The sequence below is a fragment of the Lipotes vexillifer genome, unplaced genomic scaffold (assembly GCF_000442215.2).
Source record: "Lipotes vexillifer unplaced genomic scaffold, Lipotes_vexillifer_v1.1 scaffold1122, whole genome shotgun sequence".
Lineage (NCBI taxonomy): Eukaryota > Metazoa > Chordata > Mammalia > Artiodactyla > Lipotidae > Lipotes > Lipotes vexillifer.
Genome location: NW_006798649.1, coordinates 2379567 through 2391143, shown reverse-complemented (window position 1 = coordinate 2391143; position 11577 = coordinate 2379567). Strand labels below are relative to the sequence as shown.

General features: G+C 57.5%; 1 protein-coding gene across 2 annotated transcripts in view; it reads right to left on the bottom strand.

Moving 5' to 3' along the window:
• Positions 1-11521, bottom strand: part of IKBKE (inhibitor of nuclear factor kappa B kinase subunit epsilon) — a 23567-nt gene extending 12046 nt beyond the window's left edge. The window contains exons 1-12 of one of the 2 annotated variants that reach the window (XM_007470703.1): positions 11448-11521; positions 8961-9075; positions 8138-8278; positions 7411-7540; positions 6227-6408; positions 5602-5762; positions 4660-4770; positions 4176-4355; positions 3179-3375; positions 2351-2415; positions 2169-2260; positions 1922-2008 (exon numbers count right to left, since the gene is read on the bottom strand). In XM_007470703.1, coding sequence (XP_007470765.1) covers positions 1922-2008; positions 2169-2260; positions 2351-2415; positions 3179-3375; positions 4176-4355; positions 4660-4770; positions 5602-5762; positions 6227-6408; positions 7411-7540; positions 8138-8278; positions 8961-9075; positions 11448-11521 — 1535 coding nt within the window. Of the gene's footprint in view, positions 1-1921; positions 2009-2168; positions 2261-2350; positions 2416-3178; positions 3376-4175; positions 4356-4659; positions 4771-5601; positions 5763-6226; positions 6409-7410; positions 7541-8137; positions 8279-8960; positions 9076-11447 lie in introns of those variants that run through there. The other variant, XM_007470704.1, reaches the window with a different exon arrangement.
• Between the last annotated feature and the right edge of the window lie 56 nt (positions 11522-11577).

Genomic DNA, 11577 nt, shown 5'->3' with positions numbered 1-11577 from the left:
AAAAAAAAAAAAAAAAAAAAAAATTCAGGTTCCGCTGTGGGAGGAGCTAGTGGCTTCGGGCCTTAGAAGAACCGACAGGTCTGAGCGTGTTCAGAAAAGAATGAGATTGCGACGCATGGGAGCTGGGAGGCCTCCGAGGTCATCCAGTCCCCTCATTTTGAAAATGAGGAAATAGAGGCCCAGGTAGGAAAGGCGACAATGGTCTGAGGCTAACAGTGAGTCAATGAAGAGCTTGGGCCGGGCCTTCTGACTCTCGGCCCAGCGCTCTTCCTCGTGGGAGAATGAAACAGGCCTCAAAGCAGGCACTTGCCTGACCCTGAGCTCTCCACACCCACCACGCCTCGGAGGAGGCCTTGGAGCCAGAACTGGAGAAACAGCGGCCAGCAGACCCCAGGACTCCAGGCCTGGGGCTAGCCTGTCGCTCTCCACACTCGTCAGCCCAGGGAAGGTGGGCAAGCAACCAGATGCTCTCTATATACATTTCTTTCTCACTCAAGAACCTAGAATAGATCCTTGTTGGTCATTTTAGCGAGGTCCAACCTCTCATCTGGACCCTAGGACCTGCCTGCCCTCTCCCCTTCCCTCTCCAATTCCACTCTGGGACATTCTCCACTATGACTGTGGCTTCAGCAAACCTCAGCAGCACCTCCCCACCCCTCCCGTCATGTCTCTGCATAAGGCCTTCCCACCCCAGGTATTCGCTCACATTCTAGCCTTGACAGCCTCCCTTCTTCCGGGTCTTCCTGGCTGCGTCTGCCCATCATCTCTCGTCTCCCTTCACCCAACCGTCCTGCCACGCGCACATGCTGGGGAAGGGCTGTCCTCCAGGGCCGTCTGCAGGCCTGGGGCCACTTGCAGCCCTGGAAGCCCGCTCTGTGCCTGGGTAGATGTCTTCTCAGAGGGACTCCCCCACAGCGCTGCTGGCGGATCGTGCCCTCTGCAGCCCCTCTTCTCTGTCCCCATCTGAAGGTGGCTCAGCCACGCCGGGGACTCACCTGGAGACCCTCCTCCCTGCCTGTCCACCACCCTGTCTACCCCACGGTCAGTGTCGCTGCTGCCGAGCACCAGGTGGAGGGCAAGTATGCAGTGAGTCACCCTGCTCCTGGGAAACTCCCAGGACCTTCCTGAGGACAAGGGCTGCGGGACGTGATGGGTAGGACACCGGGCCTGTTTGGCACAGTCTCTGCTCTTCTGCCACCACCTGTCACCGGGAGAGGCTCCAGCCACCATCAGCTTCCCTGGGCCACAGGGCTCCCACCTCTCACCTGTGCCGTAGCCCCTGCCGCCTTCTCAGCAGCACTCTGGCCAGTGGAGTCTTCCTGCTTATCTCCAGACCCTCCAGCTTGATGTCCTCCTCCCCAGTCTCTCCCTTTCTGTAACCCATCACGCCTAATTAACCCAAGTCAGAGGGGTGGAGGGTGTGGATTTCCAAGGACTGGGGCAGGGGATCCTCGGAGGCGCGGACAGTTTCAGGCCCAGAGGAAGCAGGAGGAGGCGTGTGGAGGATGAGACCGCCTAGGTCTCCATCCTGTCAAGTCCAGGGGACCGTGTGTGAGTGTGAGTGCTTCTCCCAGAGCCCTGCTCCAGGGCCTGGTGCAGGTGAGCAGTTTAAATCTTCAGAGGGGGCACTGGTAGGACAGAGGCCCCTTCCTGGGGCAGGGAGGCTGCCTCGGTACCTGGCGGGGCAGTGCCCTCACAGGCCCGGCCCCCTGAGGTGAGGGACTGGCTGGGGGGTGGGGGCAGGGATGGGGCGGGAGTGCCCTCTCCGTTCTAGCATGGCAGGGAAGTCGGGAGCTCTGGGTGGGAGGGGACAAGGGGCATTGTTGGAAAGATTGGGGTGAGGAACAGACAGAGAGAAGGGCTGATGGGTCTGAGCAGGGCTTATGCCGGCTGCGGCCCCCACCCTGGACGGAACACCCACCTCTCAGTGCCGAGGCTGCTGCTGAGGAAGAGGAGGGCCATCCTCGTGACCTCCAGAGTCCTCCTGCACGTGGCCTGGAGTATCTCCCTGCCAAGGGGAGCCTCAGTCAGAGCTGCCTTCTCCCAGGGGACTGAGGGCACTGTGCCCATAGGCACAGCCCCAGGGTGGTGTTGGAAGGGGTCTGGGTTGCCTGTCCTACCCTGCCCACCCTCCTTGCCCTCCCCACCCAGCCCTTGGGGGTACTCACACGAACCAGTGCAGCCCCCGAAGCATCAGTTCCTGTCCTGTCAGCAAGGCCTGTGCCAGCCGCAGGGCCTGGTAGCCGGCACCCAACACACCCTGAAACACAGAGGTGGGCAGGGTCAGGTCCCGTATCCCGAACCCCTGCATGAACTACCCCCTCCCTGACCCCTGGGGGCCACCCCTCACCTTGGCCGTGTTGTAATCTGCCTGCAGGTCCACTTTGGGGACAAACTTGGGGATGTCCAGAGCAGCTGCAGATAAAGACCTGGTCTGAGGGGGCTGCCTGTCCAGCCCTGGATGAGGTCTGAGCTTATCATTCCTTATTTCCAGCTCACGCTCAGCCCTCGCCACCTATCTGCCACCTCAAGCTTCCCAACTCACCTAGAGCCCCGACCTTCTAAGCCTTAAAGGCACTCAATGTGCTTCTTTACAATTGCAGTCCCTCACTGCCCCCTTGTGTCCACTCTGGAGAACTACAGCCTCATGCCCAAGGCCCCATCTCAGCAGCAGAAAATAGGCTAAAAGCACCCCTCACACTCCGGGGTTTCAAGGTCAATTCCCCTCCGAGCCTTGGAGACCCTGAAGAGGAGGCATCATTCAAATGAGAAGGAGTGATATTTTTGCTAGAACTTGGAGGACAAAGCTCTGGACCCCTGACCACCTTCTCTTCTCTCCAGCAGCTTAGGCTCCTGCTTCCTCCAAACCAAACTATTGGAGGCTTCCCCACCAACCACAGCCTGTGGAGACCACATTAAGCCCACATCTCCCTGTTTCCATTGGGGTTTCTTTCCCAGATCTTTGGACGCTATGAAGCAGGTTGGGCAGGCCACCAGCCCGAGTCACATGGCATTTCAGAGGCGTATGCAGAATTAGAACCCAGATCTGCCTTCTACACCCTGGGGACCCAAAGAAACACCCACAAGAAAATGAATCAGTATCCTGGATTATAAACCCCTGCCCCTTGGAAGAGAATGTGAGGAGGAGAAAAGATAAAGCCTGGGTGGTCCTACTCACGGTCCCTGAAGGCCAGCCCCTTGGGGGTCTCGCTGACCATGCTGAACAGGGTCAGGGGGCTGCTTGCTGTCGTGTGGGCGATATGCTGTGCTGAGAGGCTGGGCTCGAGGACACAGAGGTGACCCTCAAAGAGGTACTCCTGGTGCTGGGGGGCCACACTGGTCTGCTTGTACACGGCCTCTAGAAAGATGGCTATCCTAGACACACCAGAGGCAGAGAGAGGGGAGGGGGAGGGGAGGGCATGTCAGCAGGCAGGATACAGGGACAGGGTGACCGAAAGCCCAGCTAAGACTTTGGGTTCTGCTCTTCAGAGGGAGGGACTGGGTGATTTTTTCTCTAGGGCGGGGAGATGAAGGACAGAGCTCATGTCTTATAGTGGATAGAGACCAAGTGGGGACAGAACTCAAGAAGCCTTCACATCTCTTCCCGCCACACTTCCATTAAAACTCACCTAGTCCCATAGCATGCTCCAGAAATACAGGATTCCATGAGTAATACACTGGGGAAATGCACTGCCAGCATACACACACACACACACACACACACACACACACACACACACACACTCACACACTCACACACTCACACACACACCCCTCAGGAGATTATAATGCATCAGCTTTATAAAGTTTGCTGAATCTCTCAAGTCCAGCAGCAAGAAGGCCTGTTTAACGTTAACTTGGTGGAATTAGTATTCTTCCATACACACACACACACACACACACACACACACACACACACACACTCACACACTCACACACTCACACACACACCCCTCAGGAGATTATAATGCATCAGCTTTATAAAGTTTGCTGAATCTCTCAAGTCCAGCAGCAAGAAGGCCTGTTTAACGTTAACTTGGTGGAATTAGTATTCTTCCAAAGTAAGATTGGACCCGGAAGTTTCCAAATCTCAACTGCCCACAGAGCACTGCCCAGGACACGCCCCTGTGCTTGGGGAGAGAAGGCTCGCGCCACCCTCGCTCGCACCCACTCACGTGTTGTGCGCGTGGATGTAGACATGGTGCACGACGGCCTGCGGCAAGGAGAAGACGTGGACGACAACTCGCTGCAGGATGTCACTGGTCTCGGCAAAGAACTGGTCGAAGCCCCAGCACTTGGCCTGCTCCACCTCCAGGATGTTGGCCAGGATGGGCACCAGCTGGCTCTGCAGCCCCCTGCAGAGCCATGGAGACTGTCAGGGGCCGGGGCCCGGAGTTGGCCTCATCAAGTAGGTAATAGGGGCCTTCCTTGAGAATATCCCAAAGAGCCAGGGCCAAGGGGGTGGGGCAGGGTGGGATGGAGAGGAAGAGCTGGAAGTGTCTTCCAGCATCCAGATGGAGAAACTGGGGCTAGAAAGGGAGAGTGGTGTACCCAAGCTGCCAACACACAGGGTGCTCCGCCGGGCCAGGCCTCAGCTGAGAGAAGGACATCGGCCCAGACTGGGGTCTGTGTCTGCCCCTCCCGCAGGGTCCCACTCACATGGACAGCTGGCAGGTGACGGGGAGGGAGTAGCTCCACTCTAGGGGCCCGTTCTCCAGCCTCTGAGTGCCTGCAATGGCCCCAGCTGGCTTCTCCGTGGTGATCCGGTACCTGGGGGAGACAGCACCAAGTCAGCAGGAGCCTCCAGCCCATCACACTTCAAGGGATGACGGACTCAGCCCGGAGGGCTCAGGGCACTGGGGCAAGTCACCCAGCTGCCCCGAGGCACGCTGAGAATGGAAATTGAGAGTCTGGCTAGCAGTCCTGATGCTCCCCAGTCAAGTTCTCCACTCTCTCCTCTGTCCATTTCCTCTGCCCACTCACCACACATCCGTGCCCACCTGCCTCCACACTTGCGCCTGCACTGTGCTCGGCCCCCTCCACCTCCCCTCCACCTCACTATTCCAACCTCCCCTCCCTCCAAAGTCCAGCTACCCTGACAGCCCCCATCCAAGTCACAGCTTGACCCCTGAGCTGAAGGGGCATTGACCTTCCTGCAAATCCACTTTAAATCTCTTTTGCTCTGGGTGGTGCCCTCAGTGGGAGCAGCCACGGTCTCCAGCTACTTCTGTATCAGACAGCAGAAAACCATGAGGGGCCCGGGACCTGGGATCAGGGGGCTAGGTCCTTGCCCTTCCCCTTGGCCCCTGGCAGGCTCTGCAACCTTGGCCAAGTCACTCTGGGAGCCTCAGCTGAGATGTGGTGAGCCACAGGTGGAGGGGGGCTGCTCAAGGGAAGCCCTGAACTAAGTTCTCCCATCAGGAAGGGGACAGGGCTCAGCCTCATGTTTGAAGGACTGATGTCCAAGGATCCAAAAGAAGCCTGCGTCGGGGGCAGACCAGGAGGACCGCGGAGTCAGAGGCAGAATAGGGGACACAGCAGCGACCAGAAGGGAAGGCCCAGGGTCCGTCCCTCCGCCCCCTGCCCGGTGGCCCACCGTACATGATCTCCTTGTTGCGCCGGGGCCCTCCAAAGGGGACGAAGGGCAGGCTGCCAGTGGCCGCATGGTACAGGGTCACCCCAATGCTCCAGAGATCCACGGCCACCCCGAAAGCTTTCTGTTGGGGCTTGCGAAGCACCGCCCGCTCATACATGTCAGGGTGCTGCAGGAGGGGGAACCAGAGAGCTGTCATGGAGGGGGAAGGGGGCAAGTGCCTGAGCACACCCCATTCAGACCCCCTTCAGAAGGAAACAGAACCGTCAGAATGCATCTCCTTTGTCATCTCAAAAATGGGTGTGGCATGTGCTTATCCAAAGCACCCCTCCCCCCAACCCCAGCCTCTGCCCTGGGGGAGGTGGTGACCATTAGTGCTCCATCCTCCATGAGTATCCTATCAAGGACTTAACGGAACAGGGGAGGCCTGGGCAGGCTGCAGCATTGCCTTTTCGGCCTTAAGAGAACAGAACAAATTGTTCTGGTTGGTGATAGGGGGTGAGAGATAACCCCGCTGGAAACAGGGAGATTGGACAGAGCCCCTCAGAGGGGCACTGAGAGTCACAAGGTGAGGGGCAGCCAGCTGCAGGGGAAGCCCTCCGCTCGGGCAGCGGGTCCCCCACACGCGCTCACCAGGTACTCCTCGGTGCCGTAGACCGAGACGAACTTCTCGTCGTCATCCAGCTCCCGGGCTGCCCCAAAGTCCGTCAGCTTGTAGATGCTCTGCCCCTCCTCCCCGACCAGGCGCATGATGTTCCCCGGCTTGATGTCTCGGTGGACGATGCCGTTCTCCCGCAGGTGGTTCATGCCGGCCACTGGGACAGAGGGAAGGCTGCTAGTGGCTCTGGCCAGGGACAGCCCAGTGTCAAGGCTCATCTCGGGGGAAGGATCCACATAGACAGAGAGTGGCAACTCTCGGGCCAGTGGGGCCACAGGAGCAGCGGGAGGACAGAGACAGGCACAGAGCAAAGGATGGGAGTCCCAAGGAGATGAGGCGTCGAGGTCCCACTGGGTTCCCTAAGAAACTGAGGGGAGTGGCGGCTGCGCCTCCCGGAGGAGGGCACTCTCCTTCCTACCAGTTTTTAAAAAATTATTATTATTGTTGTTAATTGCGGTAAAATATACCTAACATAAAATTTACATTTTAACCATTTTTAAGTGTACACATCAGGGGCATTAAATGCACTGACATTTTTGTGCTACCATCACCACCATCCACCTCCAGAACTTCGTCAACTTCCCAGACAGAAATTCTACCTATTAAACACTCACTCTCCATCCCCCCACCCCAGCCTCTGGCAATCACCTTCCGCTTTCTATCTCTACGGACCTGACCTCTCTAGGTCCCTCACATAAGAGGAATCATATAGTAGTTATCCTTGTGTGGCTGGCTTTTTTAACTCAGCACAATGTCTTCCAGGCTCATCCATGTTGTGTCCTTTCTAAGGCTGACTAGTATCCCATATTTTGTTTATCCACTCAGCTGTCTGTGACATTTGGGTTGTTTTTGCCTCATGGCTATTGTGAATAATGCTGTTATGGACATTGGTGTACAACCTATTTTAAATTTTATTCTGAAATTGGAGTTTTAAACTGCTGATTAGCAGGAATCAGACTCTTGGGTTCTGTCTGCTCATTAGCATCTGTGCCAGGTCTGTGAATGGGGAGCCTCTTAGCTTCCAGTGTTCTACTGTGTTTGGATATTTGTTCCAGAAATGCCACACCCCTCTGGGACTTCACCTGCTGCTGAGGGCTGGGTCTGTGGCTGGCCTGAGGTGGGGAGGGGGGTCCCCGGTGGGAGTCAGGGAGGTGCTTACCCACACAGCGCAGCACCACCAGGAACTCGTCCTCGGGCAGCCCAAAGGCGTTCTCAGGGCTCTCCAGCACGCTCAGCAGGCTCCCGCTGGAGCAGTACTCCATCACCAGCACCTTCTGCCGGCTGCCCCCCTGTAGGGGACAGAGGGAGGCTTGGGGAGGAGGGCGCTTCTACTCCCCTTCCTCAAGACGGGGTGGCTCACCCTAGAGCCCAAAGCCCCCATTCTCTAGGTCTCCGCTTCTAGCTGGCCTTCCTTCCTTTGGCCTCAAACTGAGCCCAAGGTCACCTTTTTCAGGAAGCCTTCTTTTTTTTTTTTTTTTTTTTTTTTCTTGCGTTATGCGGGCCTCTCACTGTTGTGGCCTCTCCCATTTGTGGAGCACAGGCTCCGGACGCGCAGGCTCAGTGGCCATGGCTCACGGGCCCAGCCGCTCCGCGGCATGTGGGATCTTCCCGAAACGGGGCACGAACCCGCGTCTCCTGCATCGGCAGGCGGACTCTCAAGCACTGCGCCACCAGGGAAGCCCAGGAAGCCTTCTTTGATTAGGCCTCACTCCCCATCCTTACTTTGCCCCCAGGCCCCTGGCACCCTTAACCCCTCTCTGGCCAACCTTCTGGCCGACCTGCAGATGAGCATGTGCCCAAGTCTCTATTATTATGTGACCTGACCCTTCCCAGCCTGTCAGAGTCGAGGACAAGACCGTCTTCCTCTGACCAAGCACTGGACCCACCATCTCCTCCACCGCAAAGAGCTTGATGATGTTCTGATGGTTCAGCTTCCGCAGGACCTCAAACTCCCTCACCTGCACCTCGCGGGGTCGCAGGTAGCTGGCCGTGTTGAAGACCTTCACAGCAACCAGCTCCCCGGATTTCTGCCATGGGGGATAACATAAATAGCACCCCTGCCCTGGGAGCGCACCCCCTCCCAGGCCTCCATCCAGCCTCTCCCGCCAGCCTAACCCCAGGTCATCCCTGGGGTGAAGGCAGCCTGGTTGGGGCTGGGGGCTCCCACCCTCAGCTCCTTCCCCTCCTCAGAGGGTACACAGCCCGTCCCGCAGCACTGGGAGATGACAGGAGCTTGGCACACCTGGTACCCTGCAGGGGATGGTTTGTTGTTACTGCTACTGTTGCCATTGACAGTAACTACGGTGGCAGCTAATACTCCTTGGCCTTAGCAGCAACGTTCTGTCTGGCTTCAGCTCTTAAGTACAAGATAGTGCAGTGTGTCTCATATTCAGTACAGCTCTCCATCAGAATAAAGGCAGGATAAATCCAAACGAGTCCCACTTCCCACCTCTGCTATTCCTAGATTTGCTGCCACCTCCCTTGGATGTTGGCTTGTGTCTTCATCCCTTTCTCTCCAGCCCCCAACCGTGCCTGACAGAAGCTTCATCCCAAGGAGCCCTCTTCAGATCCCCACACCTCTGCTCCACTTCAGAGGGTGCAGAACAAAGTCAGAGAACCCTGCCCAGCCATCTCACACCACCCTTCATGCCCACTGGGGGCCGACTTCCTGGCTGCGAGGGGGCTGGGGTGGGCTGGGCTGCATCCTACCTTATTTCGGGCCTTGTACACACTGGCAGTGGCCCCCTGACCCAGCAGGTCATCCGTGTGCCACAGGTAATTGACGGTGCTCTGCATCTCTTGCTCCCAGCTGGCCGGCCACCTTCTGCTCAGAAAAAGAACATACTGGGGTCTAGGATTCCACCCCTGACCTGGGGTGGACACTGGTGGCCTGACAAGTAGCTCTGCCAAAGACCACCCCATGAAGGGCTCCATGTGGCCATTCCAGAGGCAAGGGGGCAGGGGAAGTGTGAAGCACAGAAAGGTTAAGTAACTTCTCCAAAAAGAAGCACAGCCACTGGGCCCTCAGACCACAGCTGGGGCCTGTCCCACTGCAGGGCATTCTACCTGTCCCGACTCCCCAGGTCCCTGTCAACGCCCTCCCCAGACAGGTCGTTCTGCGGAGACAAACCCTTTTCTCTGTCACTTCTCCCAGGCACTGCGAGTTCTGGGGGTTTTGGCATCCAGGCCTGGGATTGTCCCAGGAAGCAGAAATAGTGCTTGAAGCAAGAGCCCCGGGTCAGACAGTGTCAACCACATCACCACAAATCTCCAGGATTGCAACACGAGCCTGGAGCCCCTCCCCACTGCTCTCCTGGGCCCACCACTTCCTGCTGCTGTCAGCTAACATGGCCAGGTCAGAGCTGCTCAGGAGAAGAAAGCGCTGCTGTGGAGAGAGCGTGTGCGTGAGTGTGAGTGTGTGTGAGTGAGCATGTATGTGCGTGCTTATGAGTGTGTGTGTGTGTGTGTGTGTGTGTGTGTGTGTGTGTGGAGGGGGTGGGAGAGGCAGGAGGCCATCAAATCGAAAAGCTCAGGAGCCTGCGGAAGGATCTGAAACCGCTCTACAATTCTGTTTCCCATCTTTGCCCTCATCCTCTCTTCTCCAAAGGCCAGTTCCTCTAAAGCAGTCGGCTGCAGAGAGTGTAGCCTCAGAAGTTACATTCGGTGCTTCTCTGAAGAATAGGGCCATGGCTGGTCTTTATGGGATGGCTGGGAGGAACATAAGAAGGGCCACCACCCCTTAAATACTCTCAAATAAGGCTGAACTAGACAGGGCTGCTTCCTCTTCTATCACCTTAAAGGTTGTCAATCCTAGGGTCACCATGCCTGGAATCTCACTGTTCCTTAGCTTTGAGCCTTCTCTCTGTAATCTGTTTTTGTTTGTTTTTTTTAAATGGAAATCCTGAGGAGGTCAATTCTTTGAGCCAGAGGCCACGTGGAGAGATCAGAGGTCAATTCCAGTTTCAGAAGATGTATCAGTGTTTGCATTTTATAGAAGCAGCTGAGGGGCTGAGAGTCTTTCTGAAGACAATGTAATAGCTTAGCCGGAATGAGTTGGTGAGATTTTCCCCTCAGAGGCTGAGGAGGAATCAGCCCACAGGCCTGGGTCTGTGAAACCAGGTAGAGCATCCTGAAATCAAGGCCAAGGGCCAAGCCAGGGGAGATTTCACCACCTTCAAAATCCTCGCCAGGGCTGGTGCTGGGGCAGAGCACAGCCGAAGGTTCTAAGGAATGGGCAGTGTGGCAGAGAGGGCAGAGCCTAGACAGACTGGCATGCCCTGGGCTCTGCTCCTGGCCCTGCCAGGGCTATGCTTAGGAGCTGATGGGCAGCACATCTGGTCGCGTCTGCGTGCTCTGTGCCTCCCAGCCCAGCAGCTGGTGCACAGAAGGGCTCACTATCCTACAGCAGCGGTTGGATGGATGGGAGCCAGGAGCCCGTCGCCCCACCCACCTTCCTCCTCCTCCAGGCTCTGCAGTGCCTAAAAGCACTTACCCTGTGCTCTGAGCAGCCCTCGATCAGGCAAAGACTCTCCCCAGCAAGTGTGTGTTATGCTTTCTGTCTGTGGCAAGTCCAGGAGCTGAGCTACACCGGAAAGAGGAAGGCGGATGAGAGGCACCCCTGGGCGCCGTTTGATTCTCAGCCTCCGTCAAAGGCCCCCCGGGCCCCAGCCCTTTAACCCTTTCCTGTTTGTCACCCTCCCCCACAGAGCTGGGGGTTTCCAGCCCAATTCCCCAGCTCCAGGAGACTCTCCTCGCCACTCCCACCCCCAGGACCTGGGCCAGTGAGAAGGACCCCAGGAGAGTTGAGGGCAGAGGCACCAGAAGCCAGGCAGAAGAACAGTACAGAGGCAGAGCAGAAGGCTGGCTTCAGGTGTTGGGAAGCAGAGACGCGGAAGGGAGCATCGTAGGTGGACTGCAGCTCTCCTCTACGCCACTCCTTCCTTGCCTCTCATGGGCCTCCAAACAGTCCTTGGCAAGGGTGCCCACCTGAGATGGAGCACAGGGCACCTCTGGGGGCGTAGGGAGGAGCCGCAGCCGCAGAGAGATACAGGGAGGGGACCTGGGCCGGCCTGGAGAGCAGCTGCTGACAGGCCAGCACCCCGGCACTCTGCTAAGTGCTGTCTTGCAGCTGCCTGGCCCCCCCACCCCCGCCCACCCCGGCTTCCCCATTCAACGCCCTCCCTCCCATGGACTCACCCCATCTCGGCTGTGGGGCATGCAGGCTTGTGGGAATGCGTGACGCCCCCAGAGCTTTCAGGGCTTGTTGTCATTCATGGGCAGCGCCCATAGCATCCCGGTGGCCACGGGCCCTGGGAACCTGAAGATG